At 51.9% G+C, this 18358-nt stretch overlaps 1 protein-coding gene across 2 annotated transcripts in view; it reads right to left on the bottom strand.

Annotated features, from left to right (window-relative positions):
- Positions 1–18358, bottom strand: part of AGAP1 (ArfGAP with GTPase domain, ankyrin repeat and PH domain 1) — a gene marked incomplete at both ends in the record, with an annotated part of 517572 nt that overhangs the window by 186117 nt on the left and 313097 nt on the right. For both annotated transcript variants that reach the window (XM_080719974.1, XM_080719973.1), the window contains one exon: positions 8702–8806. In XM_080719974.1, the coding sequence (XP_080576100.1) occupies positions 8702–8806 (105 nt within the window). The remainder of the gene's footprint in view (positions 1–8701; positions 8807–18358) is intronic.

Consider the following 18358-nt stretch of genomic DNA (forward strand, 5'->3'; position numbering starts at 1 on the left):
CCTATTAGCCCAAGAGTTGGAAGCAACCCAACTGCCCACCCATGGATGGCTGGATAAGCAAAGTATGGTCCATCCACGCAATGGAATATATTCAGCATTAAAAAAGATTTGCATTCTCCAACATGAACAGCGAGGACATGTTAGGTAAAATATGCCAGTCACAAAGACAAATGCTCTGTGATTCCACTTTTATGAGGTCCTTAGAGTAATCAAATGCATAGAAACAGAAGGTAGACCCGAACTGAGCAAACAGGGACATGTGTCTACTGGGCACAGAGCTTCACTTTTGTAGGATGAAAAAAATCCTGGAGATTATTCACACAGCCACGTGGATACTTAATGGTACTGAACTGTACATTTGAAAGTGGTTAAAGGCAAATTTTATGTGTATTTTATCCCAATTAAAAAGTAAAACAAAAAACACCCCCAAGTTCCTCTCCCATACATTCCTCATGCAATCATAGCAAATGAAAAAAATGGAACTTTTATATGACTGTGGTATTTTTCTGTGGCTTAAGAAGACTACAGGGTTCTATTCTGTTCCTATGGCTTTAAGGACCCTTGGCCTTGTGGACTGGAGAACAGGCCAAGCATGTGGCCTCATCCATCCACCATCCATCCATCCATCCATCATCCATCCATCCATCCATCCATCCATCTGTGTCCACCCATCCGTCCACTCACTCATCCTATCAATATTTTCCATCCAACCATCCACTCATCCATTGGCTTATACATCCACCCACTCATTGACTCATCATTTATCCATCCACCCACTAATCCATCCATCCATCCAGTGACAGGGAAATACTGGTGACAAAATCCTCAAGGAGCACCCAGTCTTGTGGGAGAATCAGGTCTTGAGAAAAGCAGGAGAAGACAAGGAAAAGACCCCACAGAGTGAGGTGAAGGCGCAGCTGGCAGGGCTGATGGTGGGCACTTGCCAGAGAATGGGGCCTTCAAGGCTGGACTGGAAAGATGAGCTGGATTATGCTGGCAGGGAGGCGGGCCAGGAAGAAATTCCCATCAGGGGTAACTGCACTGTGGAGACTTGGAGCCAGAGGCCATGGCAAACGTAAGAAGCTAAATGAAAACCAAGAAATGGAGGAGGGAGAGGTTGACCCAGACAAAGTAGACAGAGGCAGGAGAGGCCAGGACAAAGTAGACAGAGGCAGGAGAGGCCAGGCCTTGTGCCTCATGTCGAGGGGTGAGGACGTCACCCTAAGGGAAGCGAATCCTCCCCACTGTGAACACTTTTAAAATAACCCAATGGAGGTAAATGAATAAGCACATGCCGAGATTCAGTGGTTAAAGTAGAAATCACAGAAACACTGCTGTTGTCTGTACGGTGGACAGACTGTGGACAGGGCCACCGTGGGTGCTACTCCAGCTGAACTGGCCAGAAACGAAGGTCTCCATGTTCAGAAAGATGGTTAGGCAATGCACCTCTGTCGGTGTGATTCTGGAGCTATCTGGATGAATCCCAAGGAGGAGGGGAGGTAAAGCCAAGATGAAGCACAGAGGGAGAAGAGCCGTAAAGCAACCATGGCACAAGCACCTGGAGGGGCTTGGCGGTCTGCAGGCTCCCGAGCCCCAGGGCTGCCCAAGCTCCCTCACAGGCCACCGTGGAGGGGTGGGCTGAGACAGGATCGAACCCTTGATTCTGGTGTCAGCCCAGCATGCCTCCTACCTTTGTACCAGTCGGAGTGTCTTAAAGAGGAGCAGAAGAAACGCTATGGCCGGGAGAGGGAAGGAAGTCTGGGAAGCCACAAAGGTGTGAGGCACCTCGACTGTTCTCTGTGTAAACTGAGTGGAAATGAAGCTGTGTCCAGAGCTTTGTGCGCACACACGTGTCATCATCTGTGTGTACTCATGGTATACTTTCAGGTCGATTGCCCGTGGGAAGCTGCCTCGCATCCGATCTTGGTAAGCTTAGCTTTCTACCACTGTGACCAACAGCTGAGATAATCGACTTGTGGTCTAAGAAGGCAAAGTTTCTGCTGATATTGCTTGGCTCCACGTTGGGCCTGGGTGAGGCAGAAAATCATGGCAGGAGCAGGTGACAGAGGAACCCGATCACCTTCTGTCAGCCAAGAAGCAAGAGAGAGACAAGAAGACGCTGGGTCCCAGCATCCACTTCAGGGGCACACCCCCACAACCTAACTGCCTCCCGCTAGGCCTCACCTTCCAAAGGCTTCAGCATGTCTCTAAGGCACCATCCTGGGGACCGAGCTTTCACACGTGGGCCTTTGGGGGACATTCAAAACCCAATTACAACACTCGCAAAGAGCATCAGGTGTGACCTGCAGCAGAACGCGCCTGCACACTGACGTCCTCGGTGACGCCATGCCCGGCGCCCAGGCCACGTGCGCCTGAGATCACAGCCCACCCACCACCTCGGACGGCAGTGACTGGGGCGAGGAGGGACACCTGCAGACTCAAACCCATGAGCCTCATCCCAACCCAGACAAAGCCCGTTCCTTGAGGACTGTCTCTTTAATTCCAAGAGCCTACCGACTGCAAATTCTTTCTGCATCCCTGGCAATGCCTCCCGTCATCCTTCAACACTGACAGAATACCAGCTGGGGCCCAACTTATTGTCTATGTATTATTATGGTTATTATTGGGTGGTTACTGATTATTGTTATCATTCGATACTTGATGCTCTGCCGCTTTCTGTGTGTGGCACTGGGGATTGAGCCCTGGGCATTTTAGAGCTGCAACTCCAGCCCTTTCTTAATATTTTATTTTTTATTTTGCAATAGTATCTCTCTAGGTTGCTGAGGTTGGTCTTGACCTGCTATCCTCCTGTCTGAACCTCCCAAATATTGGGATTCCAGGTGTGCACCACCACACCGGGCTCAACTTACCATTTATTTTTATTTTATTTTATTTTGTTTTGTTTTTTTGCGGGTCTGGGGATGGAACCCAGGGGCATTCAACCTCTGAGCTACAGTCCCCGCCCTATTTTTTATTCTTTATTTTGAAAGCGAGTCACACTGGGTTGCAAAGGGCCTCGCTAAGTAGCTGAGGCTGGCCGTGAACCACGATCCTCCAGTCTCAGCCTCCTGACTACTGGGATGACAAGTGTGCGCCACCACGCCTGGCTCTACTTACCATTTATCAACTCATTCTCATTTACCTTGAACAGGCAGCTCAGACTAGAACAGCAACGCTGCCTTGCTGCTGTGGATTCCCCACCTGTATTTGAGTACCTATGTACTTTCTCGATGTCTCTTTAAATGGAGTTTTTGGGTTTCGGTGTGGTATTAGATGTCATGGTATCTGTGGTGTGTGTGTGTGTGTGTGTGTGTGTGTGTGTGTGTGTGTGTGTGTGTCTGTGTGTGCGTGCATGCACGCGTGTTCTCTCCCCACCTCCACTAAGTTGAGTTGGACGTCAGGAGTCATGTTGTATAGTCTAGCGAGGGTCATGGATTCCGTTCTCACCAGAACCTTTAAAGCAGAAGCCCGATTGTTGCTGCTGAGGTCCGGAGCCCATTACGCTCTTGGACCACAGACCCTGTGGGAGTCCCAGGACCTGAAACCCAGGGTGGACGTGCTCACGGCAACGGGACCCCAAGTGCCGTCCCAGGCCGACCCCTGGGCACACGGGGAACATGCCCACCTTTGTGCTCCATCGGTACGGAGGATGCACGGTAGTGACTGAGGCCACGCGGCCACATCTGCCAGCGTGCTGGGCTGGCAAGGATCAGAGCGCAGCTCCAGCACCGCGGCTTCCCAAAGGGCAGGAGAGGTGCTGTAATTATGACTCCTAAGATGAGCGCGGCTCGCCGCAGCGCCGTACCACGGGCAGACCTGTGTGACTACACTCTTCTCGGTTAGAGAGGGAAGCCTGTCTTCTCAGGGTTACAAGTCGTTCCACGTCTGCAGATGCAAAGCCACCATGATAGAAACACGGACGGGATAATGGGAGAGAACTCGGACCTCAGGGCTTCACGGCTCAGTGTGGCCACCTATTCATCTTCCGTGTCAGGGGCGCGGCCGTGGGGGCGCGGCCGAAAGTCCTGTGGATCAGAGCCGTGTGCGGTGCGACTCTGAAGTGGCCTTACACCTGGGAATGTGAGCGTCGGTCTGTGAGCTTGGCCTCTAGACAGGAGCTGTTCTGCTTCCTGCAGTGCTGAGGGCAACTCCAAGCTCACCGCTGGGCAGTCTGAGGGCCACGCTGGCTGGCCAGTGAAGCTGGCCGGAGGTGTGGGTTGGACGGCTGGGGTGCACCCGGGACCTCCAGATACTGCCTTGGTTTCTTCTGTTGTCTGTTTTCATTTTTTCATACTGGGGACTGAACCCAGTAACGTTCTACGTCTGAGCCACACCTCCAGCCCCATCTTATTTTATTATTATTTTTTTAAATTTTGAAACCAGGCCTCCCTAAATGGCTGAAGTTGCCCTTGAATCTGTGATCCTCTCTCAGCCTCCCAGGTGGGATTACAGGTGTGCGCCACCATGCCCTTGGTTTGAGGATATGTATTTAGGGCTCATCTCAGATGATCTTTATTTTTGTTTTTTTGTGGTACTGGGGATTAGACCCAGGGACACTGTACCTCCGAGTTAAATCCCCAACCCTATTTTTTAATTATTTTTTATAAAAATAGGGTCTTATTAAGTTGTAGAGAGCCTCTGAGCTACAGCCCCAAGTCCTGTTTTATTTTGAAGTAGGCCCCGCGCTCCTCCTGTCTCAGCCTTCCACGTACTGGGATAAGGTGTGCAAAGATCCAGAAAGCTCCGATCTTTGGACGTGTTTCCGTCAGTGAAGATGTACCTTCTCTATCTTCTGCTGAGGCCAGGGACCTACTGACGTCGACATTCTGATGACAGCGTAGCATGCGGGGTGCATTAAGCAAAGCCGGGCACCCAGGGCTCCCAGAGGCAGGACTCACAGCACTTGGTTAGACATGGACCTGCCTCATACGGAGTGTCCATGCGGAGGAACGCAGCAGCCCTGGGTGGCAGGCAGAATGGGAAACAGGGCTAAGAAGGGGATACTTTTAGGGTGAAAGCCCCCTTTGTCCGTGTCGGCCAGGAGTGGGCCGCGCAGGAGGCTGCTCACAGCCACTTGGGTTCCTCATGAGCGTGCCCGGAGCGCCGTGATGTCCTGGCTGAGCATTGCGCTGCACACGCACCACACACACAGTGGGCGAAATTCCAGCCACACCCGACGGCCGCTCCGACATGGAAGATGAATAGGTGGCCGCGCTCGAGTGTGAAGCCCCGAGGTCCAGGCGCTTTCTCATTATCCTTTCCCCTATTTTTCTATCATGGAGCTCCCTAAGGCTCATCTTCACGTCCACAGGAAGGGAGTCTACGGATCCTGGGGCGGCTCCCCCCATCCCCACCCCCAATCCAGCAAGGTGTCGCAAAGCCACTGGTGCTCCTACAGACCTCCCCCAGGGAGGCCAGGCCGGCAGGAACAGCAAGGCAGACGGAGCAGCGAGCTGCAGAGGCCAACGCGCTTGCTGCTCACCACTTCCATTTTAGTCCACTGCTTGGGCTCTCCTATGCAACAGGCCAAGAGGAGATACAGGATCCCGCACCATCATGGTCAGGGCGGGTACTGGGGGGAGCAGTTCGTCCAGACTGCTGGGGAAATCCGTGGTATAAGCAAGGAAGGCCCCCGCCCGGGGACCTCTCGGTCCTGGTGTGGACAGGAGCCACTAGTTTCCTGGTTAGAGCAGCTTTGTTCTTATTTGGGTTGAATTTTCCATCTGTTAGATAAACTGGGTCCTGGATTTCATGGAATTGACTTAAAGGATCCCAAGAAAGAAAGATGGGTTAACCAGAAAGGGTTTTTCTGGGCCCCAGTCTTGGTCCCAGCAGGTAATTAATTTCCTCCAGTGGCTACGCTCCTCTGCTCACCTACAAACTAAGGTGGCCCAGGGCCTGTGCCATCCTGAGGCCACTGCCGATTCCTGAGCCTTTGGAGAAACTAGGGGACATGGCAGGGCGTGAAGGGCAGGGTGAAGACGTGACAGAGCCCACGGTGGGCAAACCTGCCAACCACAGGAGTTGCTAAAAGGGGGCTGGGAGCCCCTTAGTCAGGATTGGCTCAAATTTTAACTCACCTAAAACTACCACTCATGAGTCCATCCATCCAGCCATCATCCATCTATCCATCTTCTCATCCATCAATCTCTCTGAATCTACCCATATCCATCCATCCATCCATCCATCCATCCATCCATCCATCCATCCACCCACCCACCCATCCATCCATCCATCCATCCATCCATCCATCCATCCGAATCAATCTATCTAAATCTCTCCATCGATGCATTCACCTCTCTAAATACACCCACCTATGTGGATACATCTATATGTTCTACACAGCTGTATTCCCAAAGATACCTGTATACATATGCTGTCTGGCCTACAACGGAGGTATGGCCCAGGAAACTCTATTAAATTGGAACTATCTAGGTGGGAGATACATCGAATACACCTACCTGCTGAGCATCTAGCTTAGCTCAGCCTATCTTAGTCACGTCCAGAACACTTATATTAACCAACAACTGGGCAGAAATTGTCTAACACAAGCCTATTTTGAAATAAAGTATGAGTAGCTCATATAAATGACCGAGTATTATACTGAAAGTAAAATGCAAAATGGCTGGATGGGTATGCTTCCGCACCAAAGACAGTCGAAAAACCCTAAATCAAGCCATCCTAAATCAAGACTGTCTGTGTAAGCCTCAGAAGTCTACTTCTGAGCCAAGCACGGGAGGCATCCCCATCAGTACCAGGAGTAGGCCAGGGCTGCCTGGTGAACACCCGCTTTCCTGCCACGGTTCCGGAAGGTGCAGCTGCTGCAGTAAGGTAAGGAGAAAGACTCCCTCCAGACGAGAGAACACTGATCACCCTCTCTGGGAACTTGATGACAGACGCCAAGAGCCACGCGGCACAGGGACGCCTCAGCTCAGGGAGCTGGTCACGAGGGGTTTCTCCCAGGGAGTGCACAGAGCACCCCTAGACACAAGGATGTCGATTAGAGATACTCCTAAGAGTGAAAAGACTCAAAGTACATTCACTTGCCCAGTGGCTGTTTTTGAGATGTTCCTTGAGGGCATGCACAGAGGAATGCTATCGAGCCACAGGCTGGCGGCGGGCAAGGCACGTGCTGAGCTGGAGAAGGGGTACGCCCGTCACTAGTGAGGAACGCGGGCCGCAGGCGGCCCACACGTGCAGAGCTGCACGGAGCCCCAGCGAGGAAGCGCGTTGGCTGTATGAACCTCAACATGTGCACCAGCCTTTCTTCCAGGTGGGCTTTATTGGGGAGTGATTTAAATTTTCAATAACTGCAATTTTTGAAAGTATTTCAAACTTTAAAAATGAATGGCTTAATATGGTGATATGATCAACTAACACTATCTTCTTCCATCCAACTTTTTTTTTTTTTTTTTGGGTGGTGGTACTAGGGATGGGACCCTTCTACCTCTGGGCTATACTCCCAGGCCTATTTATTTTTTAATTTTTAATTTTAATTTTTTTATTTTTTGGTGGTACTGGGAACGGAACCCAGGGGCCTTCTACCTCTGGGCTAAACTCCCAGACCTATTTTAATATTTTATTTGGAAACAGGGTCTCTTAAACCAGTTGAGGCTAGCCTCGAACCTGCATGATCCTCCTGTCTCAGCCTCCCAAGTGCTGGGATTACTAGCGTGCGCCACCACGCCTGGCTTTATTTATTTTTAATATTTTATTTGGAAACAGTGTCTCCTAAGCCAGCGCGGCTGGCTTCGAACCTGCGCGATCCTCCTCTGTCTCTGCCTCCCAAGCGCGGGGATTACAAGCGTGCGCCACCACGCCCAGCCTCCTGTCCAATTTTTAATGCTATATATTCCAACCTATACATTTCCCTACCTCAAACCAGAGCCATGAAATGTGTTGTTATGAAACCCCAAATGAATATCTAAAGCTTGAATTTTACCAAAGCTTTCAAAAGAACTACCCACGGGCAAATGCCTGCATTTCCCAAGAATAAGTGTGTGTGGATGTGTGTGTGCATGTGTGTGTTTGGTGGCACTGGGGATTGAACCCAGGGGTATTTTCCCTCTGAGAGACAGCCCAAGCTCTTCTTATTTTTTTGTTTTTGAAACGGGGTCTTGCTAGGTTGTCGAGGCTAGCCTCTAAGCTGATATCCTCCCGTCTCAGCCTCCCGAGTCCTGAGGCTGCAGGCCTGTGCCATCCATCATCCCTGGCTACTTCTGTTTTTTAATCTAACATACGTCACCAGTACAACAACTGTTATTAGCGCACAGAGAAGAGTTTCTCTTGACTTATGACGGGCATGTTTCTACTTGAGTTACAGATTGTGTTGACTTCTTGTTTATGCTCTCGGCTACCAGGAGCTGTCCTCGGTTCGGATCCCATTGTTTCCCTCTGATTTTCATGGAGGCGCCCTCTTTTCCTCTTCCTCTTTTACTGCTTGCTCCCGTTCTTTCTACCCTGATTGAAAATGTGACTTCATCTCGCCTTCCATGGTAAACCCCCTTAGAATGAGAGCTGCAGGATGACCGAGAGGTGGGGGAGCGGCAGACACGTGGAGTAATGAGGGCGTGAGGGGCAGTGGGACCTGTCTCGCAATCGATCGTCCAGGACTCCGGGGACCACTGTGAGTTCCCGGAGGCGGGGCTGTGGCCGTGGGAGGGCCCACATCCACCCGGGACTGCCCCGGGGTGGTACTCACGTGGAGGCTGGGGTGGTAGGTGAGCACGCCGTTGTCACACAGGGTGACGTACTTCTTTTTCCACTCTTTGTTGAGCGACTTGCCGCTTCTCTTCAGCAGCATGCCCTACGAGGAAAAAAACCAAATATCAAATCTGCAAACGGAACAGGAAAGGGGTAGGCGCAAGGGTCACTGAGAAATTTTTTTTTTTTTTTTTTTTTTTTTTTTTTTTTTTGGTGGTACTGGGGTTCCTGGATGCCCTTCTACCTCCGGGCTACACTCCCAGACCCGTTTTTATATTTTTATTTGGAAACAGGGTCTCTTAAACCAGTGCCCGTGGCTGGCTTCGAACCTGCGCGATCCTCCTGTCTCTGCCTCCCAGGCGCGGGGATGACAAGCGTGCGCCGCCACGCCCGGCCACTGAGGAAATTTTAAACTTTGTCATCTTCACCATCTTAAGCAAGGAAGTGATGCTTCTATTTAGGCTATTAAGTTGGTTCTCCCCTCTTCTTCGTACGCTCCGTATATACGGTATTCCAGGTGTTCCCTTCTATCTGTGTACAGAACGTCACTTGGTGCTCCCACGAGGACGGGAGAGCTGCCATTACCTGAACAAGTGCAACCCCAAACACCCTGCCGTGCTGTATTTTACTGTCCAAAGAACCAAGTCATAAATGCCGGGACACACCTGGAGTGCTGCGAAGGAGACCTGAACGCCTTCCCTAAACACAACGCGGGAACTGTGTTCTCACCTGCTATTTGTGAACAGGACTCTTTGGTTGACAGTTTCTCTCATCTTAGACTGCTCACTCATTATAACTGAAGCTCATTTGCAAACTTCTCTAATGGTGCTTAATGGCTGGATCGTGTGCAATTCACTTTAATCCAATTTTAATGAAACCACACCAGGGCTTCTAGAGAAGCGTCCGGAATAGGAAATCATATTTGGAAGCCACATTTAGCTCGGTTGTCCCTGAATGCTGACTCCAATGAATTCTTCTTTCCTAGCAATTCCTGGCAAAGCTTCTGCCCTGCTTACACACTTTCCTGGCTTAAGGATACTCCCGGGCACCACCGAGTGGGGGCAGGCCCAAGGCGGGGCACTCGGCTCCCTCTGTCCCAACCGGGGCCTCTCACCCGCCCAGCTGGGTCCATTTCAACTCCAGCCTCTGTGCCGCGATTTTCTCTCTGCCTCCTTACTCTGCTCTCAAATTCCTGTCCATACACAATAAAGAAAGCACAAGACCCTACCTGCTCTTCCCCATGCAGTCTGCATATAAACCACGAGAACACCGGAATGGCTCAGAGACCACGTGCCCAGGCCAGGTGACCACCTGGACCAAGAAAAGAAGCTACAAGTTCTGAAACAGACCCAGACCCTCGGCAAGGCAGAGGTGCCCTACGCCTCCTTTGCATATTTTTTGCTTTTTGCTTTTTAGTTTTCGTACTAGAGATTAAACCCAGGGACATTCTGCCTCTGAGCTACACACCTAGCCCTATTTTATTTTGAAACAGGGTGTCACTAAGTTGCTGAGGCTGGCCTTGAACCTGCCATCCTCCTGGTCTCAGCCCCCGAAGTCCTGGGGTTATAGGCGTGAGCTACTGGACCTGGACCCCGCTCTCCTTCAGAGCTTTTACAAACTCCCGCTGACCTCCTGGTTCTGCTCTTTCTCTGAAATGACAATACCAGAAAACATTATCCAAGCATTCTTACGTGATATAATTGGGCTCAAGTTTCAATTAACTGCCAATATTGTGGCAGTGCTATTTTTTTATCTCCTCAAATCATAACTAAGTTCTAAAAATATCATGAATTAAGAGCCAGCTTGGCGTTCTGATCACTATGAAACACTGTTGCTGGGGGGAATTATTTCCAGATCTGGAACAACTGACCAGCGAATCCCGAGCAGATCATTTATTTGGTAAGTTCTTACCAGTTAAAGAAGATATGTGCCAAAATGAGGTATCCCTGGGTTTCAGAGAACTCAAGCCCATCTAAACCAAGCATGGCACTGAGACCCACCAGATGAACAAGGCCCAGAGGGACGTGTCACCGAGCCGCGAACCAAGGCAATAAAGCTTCACTGCGCGACCAATTAGCGGGAGAGGGCCAGTTGCTATGTGAGACGCGGCAATAAACGCTCCAGTGTGTCTGCTTCAGTCCTTACAGTCCCCTCCCAAGGGGGCTCCTCTGATTTTTGGACTTCGCATAACAAAGCCCCACCCAAGTTCTCCCCAGCTCTCACATTTCCGCTCTTTCAGATGGAATTCCAACAATACCAGGGGCCACCACACAGCCCCTGCAAAATTACAGCTGCTGGGGCTTCGAAGGCTTTGTCCCTGCCCTCGGAGACAGCCAGCCAGGCTCTGCACAGATGGACTGACCCACTCTCTCTTTATGGGCAAGTCCTACACTCCTAATTATCCTTCCACCAATGAAGGCTACGAGAACTCACTTATTAAGGGGGAGAAGGGAAACAGTCCAATTAGGAGCCCTGCAGAGAGATGATACCTTAGCTTTCGGGGAGCCACACTAGGCCCATTTATTTTGGTGCTACAAAAACACGGTGTTGGTGAAGGAATATCCACACATCGGCAATCGTGAGTCAATTCTGCGGTTCGCTTGGAGGGACTGCATATGCTATCCCGACACTGCCGAAGTCTGTGGGCCTCCACAGTGGTCCAGGAGCCCGCCAGCCTTGGGGGGAGCCCCTTGGGTTCACTACTGGCCACCAAAGATTGCCAAGGACACCGAGAGCCCTGGGCTGGGTGCTCATCACCTCCCAGCTGTGGCCGACCGGTGGGACAGATGTGCGTCTTTCTCAGCGGCCTGAGCGCTGCTGGGCACACAGGATACGCTGAGCACGGACACCTCAGCTCTCCCGTGCTCCCCATAAGCCACGGGCCAGGGACAGCAGCGCCGGAGAACTCGTGGCTTCAGAGCTGCACACAAGGCTCCGGCTCGGGGCAGAGGGGCCAGTTGCCAGTGGGGAATGGCTGGCGGGCTCAGTCAGCCCTTTTCGTTCCTATCTCTACGCTGGGCGACTGCATCCTGTAGTCCCACGGTAGGCTCCTCTGCGACCCTGCCCCTCTAGAGAGGGAGGGGAGACTCCAGGGCCACAGGGAGGGAGAGCAGGCTTACATTCACACAGCACCCCACAGTTTACAGAGATGTCCTCAATCCCCAAGGAATTCCTAATCAGCCAAGGATGTGACTGGCCAGGGTGCATACACCTCAGGTAGACCTGGGAAGGCCCTGTCCCTCACGGCCAAATTCGCACTGAATGTAACTTGAGCCCAGAGGGGCACCACTCTAAGAGAAAGATGCCAGTCACTTTGGTTTTTGGTACTAGGGCTTGAACCCAGAGGTTTACGGAGCTGTACTCCTATCCCTAGTTTATTTATTTTTATTTTTTGTTTTGAAACAGGGTCTCACTAAGTCACTGAGACTGGCCTAGAACCTGTCTCAGCCTCCTAAGTACAGGGATGACAGGCGTGAGCCACTGCGTGTGGCCCATAAACCTCCTCTGAAAATTCACCGCACGTGGCTCCGGAGGAAGGGCTCTCTGTTTGCTAAACCCAAGAGCAGCCTGGAAATGGACTGAGTGTCTCGGAGGCAGAGGACTTGACTGGAGGGTGGAGGCGACCTCAACAACTCCCAGGCGGGGTCCCGCATGGCTGCGAGCCTGCACAAGCCATCTGCAGGGCAGGCGGGACGTGTGCGCAGACTTCCCCGGGATGAAGAGAAAACGGGTCCTCTGTGCTGACTGCTTATGTTCCGATATTAGCCATAGATCATTCACCTCCTGCACCAGCACAAGCCGACCCAGCTGTGCCCGCTGCACGCACTTCATGTTCTAGACCCCTGGGCAGTCCTGGGTGCTGGCTGGGGCCCGCTGATCAGTGTATTTAGCACCCAGCAGCACCAGCAAGCCTGGCTTCCCAAGCAGGAGTCCTCCGCCAGCCACAGGCACAGGGGCCTGCCAGGCTGGGCTGTGCAGAGGCTTGCCTTCTCGGTTTCCATGGTGACCACTTCTTCTCAAAGCAGCTGCCTCCCCTCATCCACATTCCTGGCCGGTCCTGCAGGTACCTCAAATTCTGGACCCACCACAGGTGATGTGGACATTTAGGTTATATGACAGGGGTTAAGAAAGCCCACCTCGGGGGCTCTGGAAGACAGATTGAGGCTGGTAGGATGGACACTGGTATTAAGCTGTCCTACTGGGGGAAGGCTACTGGTATGGCAGAATCAGGGCCACTGAGATCCAGAGGTGTAACTTCCAGCCTCGGCCCAGGGAGGAGAGGCCACCCCGAACTGACCAAGCCCTGCAGGTGCTCTGAGCACTGCAGACCTGTTCTCAGGAGCCCCAGCTTCTCCAGGAGGTTAATCAAATACTGAGCAAATATTTACCCCAATGACTCTCTAAAAAGCAATTTTCAGAGAGAGCCACTGCAGGGTCCCACTGCCCCGCCTGGCACCGGTGACTTCAGATGACACCAGGAGGGGAGCCAGGGAGACTCGGTGGGTAAGATGCACTCCTGATCAGGGAATCCCAGACGCGGCTGCTGCATGCACTGGAAAACAAATCTCTCTTCCAAAGGCAGGAACACGAGAAACTCAGGCCACTTCATGACTCAGTACAGACCAATGTAAAGAAGGCATCTTGAGCCAGGCCGGTGACCCCAGGGCTTGGGGGGCTGAGAGAGGAGGATCCCAGGTTCAAGGCCGGCCTCTGCAACTGAGCTCCACTCAGCAACTTAGTGTGACCTTGTTTCAAGATGAATTGGCTGGGGGTGTAGTTCAGTAACAGAACACCCCTGGGTTCAATTCCCCAGGAGCTGGCTGTTCTCTCTCACACGTGTGCACACACACACATTTTTTCAATATTTCTAAAATTACATAAGTTGATAAACAAAAAAACACCATTCTCACTCTAAGAAAATAGGGGAAAGAGCCGGTTGTGGTGGCCCTCACTTGTGATCCCAGCATTTGGGAGGCTGAGACAGGAGGACTGCGGTTCATGAACAGCCTCAGCTACTTAGTGAGGTCCTCTGCAACCCAGTGAGACTCTGTTGCAAAATATAGACTAAAAAATAGGGCTGGGATGTAGCTCGGAGGTAGAATGCCCCTGGGTTCCATCCCCAGTACTGGAAAAAAAAAAAAAAAGATTTGGCCTTTTAAATAAGACATATAGGAGAATTGAGAGCATAGTCCACACCTATACTGTGGACCAGAACATTACCGTGAGTGAGAGCCGCAACCTGAAGAGAAATTGTAAAGCTAAGAAGACAAGGTCTTGTCCTGCGGCTGACTCGTAGCAACTACTTTTTCAGGAAATAAACATTTGTCTTATAATATGGTAAAACTTAATTCTCATTAAATAAATTTCTGGTAGATATACACAAATGGAGTTTTAAAAATAAATAAAAAGACACCAGTTACATAAAACTTAAAGCAATTAAAATGGCTTTTATGAGACATTTTTGTCTGATCAGGCAGGGTAGTCAAAAAGCCATAGAAACAGCTGCATACTATTGGACAGCGAGATGTGTGCATCCGTCCATAATAAGCACAAAGCTCGCAGGCCGTAGGTGAGTATGAGGTAACACACTCTAGAAAGTTTCAGAAAGCAGGTGAACTCAGTCTTCAGGCAGGCTGCACGCAGCAATGGCAAGCAAGAGGCTGAAAGGCAGGCTTCCTGCAGAATCCGGAGGGGGGAGGCGCGGTCCTCTGGTGGATGCGCACCCGCAGGGCCCAGAGACCGAGCCAGGTCTGGCCTGGCCATCGCCCTGTGGCTGTCCGCAGCACTGCAGAAGAGGGCTGTCTCCCTGACAGCACCCACAGCACAGGGAGAAACAGACAGGGTGCTGCTCTCTGGCGTACAGACACAGAAGCAGGGTGGAGCCACACCTGCCCAGCTGGTGCTGCCCTGGGCCAGGGGGCTTCTCCTCTGCACGCCTGTACTCCTCCGGGCCACAGAGAGCCGCCATGAAGCCCCAGCGAGGCGCACTGCCACATGGCTGTGCACACCAAGGCCCTTCTTAGTCCCAGACTCTTCCCAAAGCTAAAGGTCCAGTTATGCTGCCACTGTGGGGCTCCCCTGAAGAAGCCTGGAGGACCCCCAAACACGTGCAAGGGATGATCGCTGGCCATGCACAGCATCCCCAAAGCCCAGCAGCTATGGAGCCCAGGGGGTAGGAGCGTCCCGTCTTTGGGCGGCCTGAGCTCCTGCAGCCGGGGCTCCCTCTGCGGCCGGCTACACCTGCCCCTCGCCCGCCCTCCGTCAGGCTCGGCCCCTCGGTGCATCCCTTCCACGTGGCGTCGTCCTGAACTCTCACATGTCTTTAAGCACCAAGACAGCGGAGAAGCCTATAAATAGTTCATTTTCAACTTTCAGAGGGCGAAGCCCCAGCCTGCCAGTCAGAGATGACAGAGGCCGGAAGGCTCCTGCCCATCTAGAGCCGCACAGGCGGGCGACTCCATCACGGAGTGCAAACGGCCGATGATTCTAAGTCTCTGTGAGTGGCCGTGACCCAGGGCAAAACCGCACGGCGGAACGTCAGAACGCATCCGCTGCCCATCTTTGAGATGCCAAGTTTGCCCGTGTGAAAACCATTGTGCTCCAGAGCCTTCTCGCCGGCTGGCCGTCATGGCGTGGATGCAGTGACGGCCTCTCCTGTGGCCTCACACTCAAAACGTCTGGATTTCAGAACAATCCTGGGCTCCCGCCACGCCAGGTGTGGAGCCCACGCTGAGCAAATGAACCCACGGAAAGCTCGCGGGCCGGTGACCGTGATTAGCTCGGTCCAGACGAAGCCAGGGCACACAGCCGCCACCTTGTACATCCGGCGTGGCAACTATTTCCCAAAGACACTTTCCAGCGGCCCATGCCTCCAGTACCCTGCCGCCACGCGCTGACACCCACCATGGCACAGGACTCTGGGCCGCCAGGGACTCACTTTCACCCTGACAAGCCATGGGACAGATGCTGGCCAAGGAGCTCAAACCTTGAGAAAGTCTGGTGGCATCTGCTCCGCAGAGCTCGGACACACCAGCCAGCCCTGCAGGCTGAAGGTGACCTGCCTGTCACCTTCGACCACAATCTAACGAGAAAGGATTACATGACGTTCTCAAATCACCATTTCGGGGGTGAATTTTTTTTTAAATTGGGGATTGAACCCAGCGGTAGTCCATCTCCGAGCTATACCCCCAGACCTTTTGTTAAATTAAAAGAAAAATCGTGAAATGGGGTCTTGCTAAGTCATGGAAGGTCTCACTAATTTGCAGAGGCTGGCCTTGAACCTGTGATCTTTTTATCTTCGCTTCCCAAATGCTGAGATTACAGGTGTGTGCCACCACGCCGGGCTTTGGGGTAAATTCATATGCGGCAATCAATAAAAGAAACAGAACTGGGCTCCCAGAGTACTGTAAAGAGAACCCAAGCCCAGGTTGTGGCCCCGGGCAGGTGGCGAGGCTGGCAGGTCTGGGAGATGTGAGTGGGGCTAAGAGAAGACCTGGCCAAGTGCTACTGAGGCTGGAGGAAAAGCTCGCACCACGCACTGGTGGAAGCTCAGCAAGCCCACCCTCTGCGGGATTCGTGCTGACTGTGGACAGTGCTATTGGCTCCACTACGTACAGAAGGAGAGGGGCGCGTCCAAGAGCTTCCGAACAGAATCAGAGAAGACATTCCCAGCTACAAACCTATTGCACCAATGACAACATGGCTCCCCCTTGACAGCTTCCCCTGCCAGTGGGAGCTCCCGGAGTGAGAATGGCCCTCAGAAGCCAGGCCCCGTCCAGGGCCCGCTGTTGGATCTGAGGTCAGAGAGGAACCCCTCGCAGGTGTGCAGCCACACCCTTAATTCTTGAGAACTCAGAAAAACTTTCAGCCGTGCTGCCAAGACCCTTCCAACTAGAGGAAACCTATAGATTGGCTTCAGTCCAACAAAATACACTGTACTTTCATACAAAGGGTGCCCTCAAGGTTTTTAAAGGGATTATACTACCTTGAACAAAATTTCACAGGGAGAGTTCAAAATAAAAAGTGGTCCTGGGCTTTGAACCTTCAGAACAACCAGAAGCAAGGCGAAACAACCAAGTAGCCGCAAACAGATCATTTCTTAGAGAAAAGAGAAAAGGGCCCCGGACATGCTCCGTGGGGAGCAGGACTTGCAGGTCCCATGGACAGGTCAGTGTGAACCAGCAACGTGCACTGGGCTAGATTTTGAAACTGCTACGGACCAGTGACTGCTATGTGTCTCTTGTTTCTCCATCAGATTCTTAGCCTGAGTCTGATGCTAAAATGGCTTGAAACGTGGGCTGTGGATACCCGGCACACGGAAGGGTAAACTAAGTCACCAGTCTCCACAAAATCCCAGCCTCCCTGGTGTTTCTACCACGTGTGATCCCTGGTTCTGTTTCACTGGTAGAGTGTGGCAGAAAGTACACGGTGCTGATTCTACCCCATGCCGAGGAGGCCTGGCAGGCCTGGCTTCTACGCCATTGGGATCCCTGCGCTGCACCGTAGGAAGTCAGACCGTTCTGCTGGGAGACGGTGTGAAGAGGGAGCGCCATGAGACGGAGGAGGGAGAACCAGGGGGCACACGGAGGACTGCCCCTGACACCTGCCGGCCTCCAGCAGCCTGGCCACTTCGGCTGAAGCACCGGATGCTCTCTTATGGAAAGAGACGAGCTGTCCTCAGTAAGCTCAGCCTCAACTCCTGACCCAAGAATCACGATCAATAACATTTGCTTTTGTTGTTCTCAACTACTGTGATCTGGCTTAATTACCTAGCAATTGCCAACCAAAACAGCAGGAAATGCAGAACCCAGGGTCTGGGCAGTCACCCACGGCAGCGCTGTCACCCACCGCAATGCCACTGCCCGGGAACAGCCCCACCCGCCAGACTCTGGTGAAGCCGTCACTTCTTGACTTCTTGGACTAGTAAGAGATTTAAGGGTTTGTGATACTTCAAAACATTCCTTATCGCCGGGCGTGGTGGTGCACGCTTGTAATCCCCGCGCTTGGGAGGCAGAGACAGGAGGATCGGCGCAGGTTCGAAGCCAGCCGCGCGCTGGCTTAGGAGACCCTGTTTCCAAAATGAAAATGTAAAAAAATAGGTCTGGGAGTGTAGCCCAGAGGTAGAAGGGCTTCCAGGAACCCCAGTACCACCAAAAAAAAAAAAAAAAAAAACGAAAAACAAAAACATTCCTTATCTTACTGGGAAATGGCCTACTACTACTACTACTACTACTACTACTACTATTTGGTAATGGAGATTGAACCCAGGAACATCCTACCTCTGAGCTACACCCCAGCTCTTTTCGGTTGGTTATTTATTATCTATCTACTTATTTAATTATTCATTTATTTATGGTACTAGTGATGGAACCCAGGGGCAGTCTAACTCTGAGTTACACCCCCAACCTTATTTGACTCTTTTTTATTTTGAAACAGGGTCTCACCCAATTGCTGAGGCTGGCCTCAAACCTGCAATCCCCTTGTCTCAGCCTCCCACATCCTGGGATTACAGGCGTGTACCACCACGCCTGCCTGGAAATGGTCACTATTGATCTCATTCCTACCACCTGGTGAATTTGCTAACACATCGGAAAAATTACAATTTCAATGACCTACCAATGACACCATCAGAGTATTGCTTTCTGCTCAAGGACCC

The sequence above is a fragment of the Muscardinus avellanarius genome (genome assembly GCF_963383645.1).
Source record: "Muscardinus avellanarius genome assembly, chromosome: 2".
Classification (NCBI taxonomy): Eukaryota; Metazoa; Chordata; class Mammalia; order Rodentia; family Gliridae; genus Muscardinus; species Muscardinus avellanarius.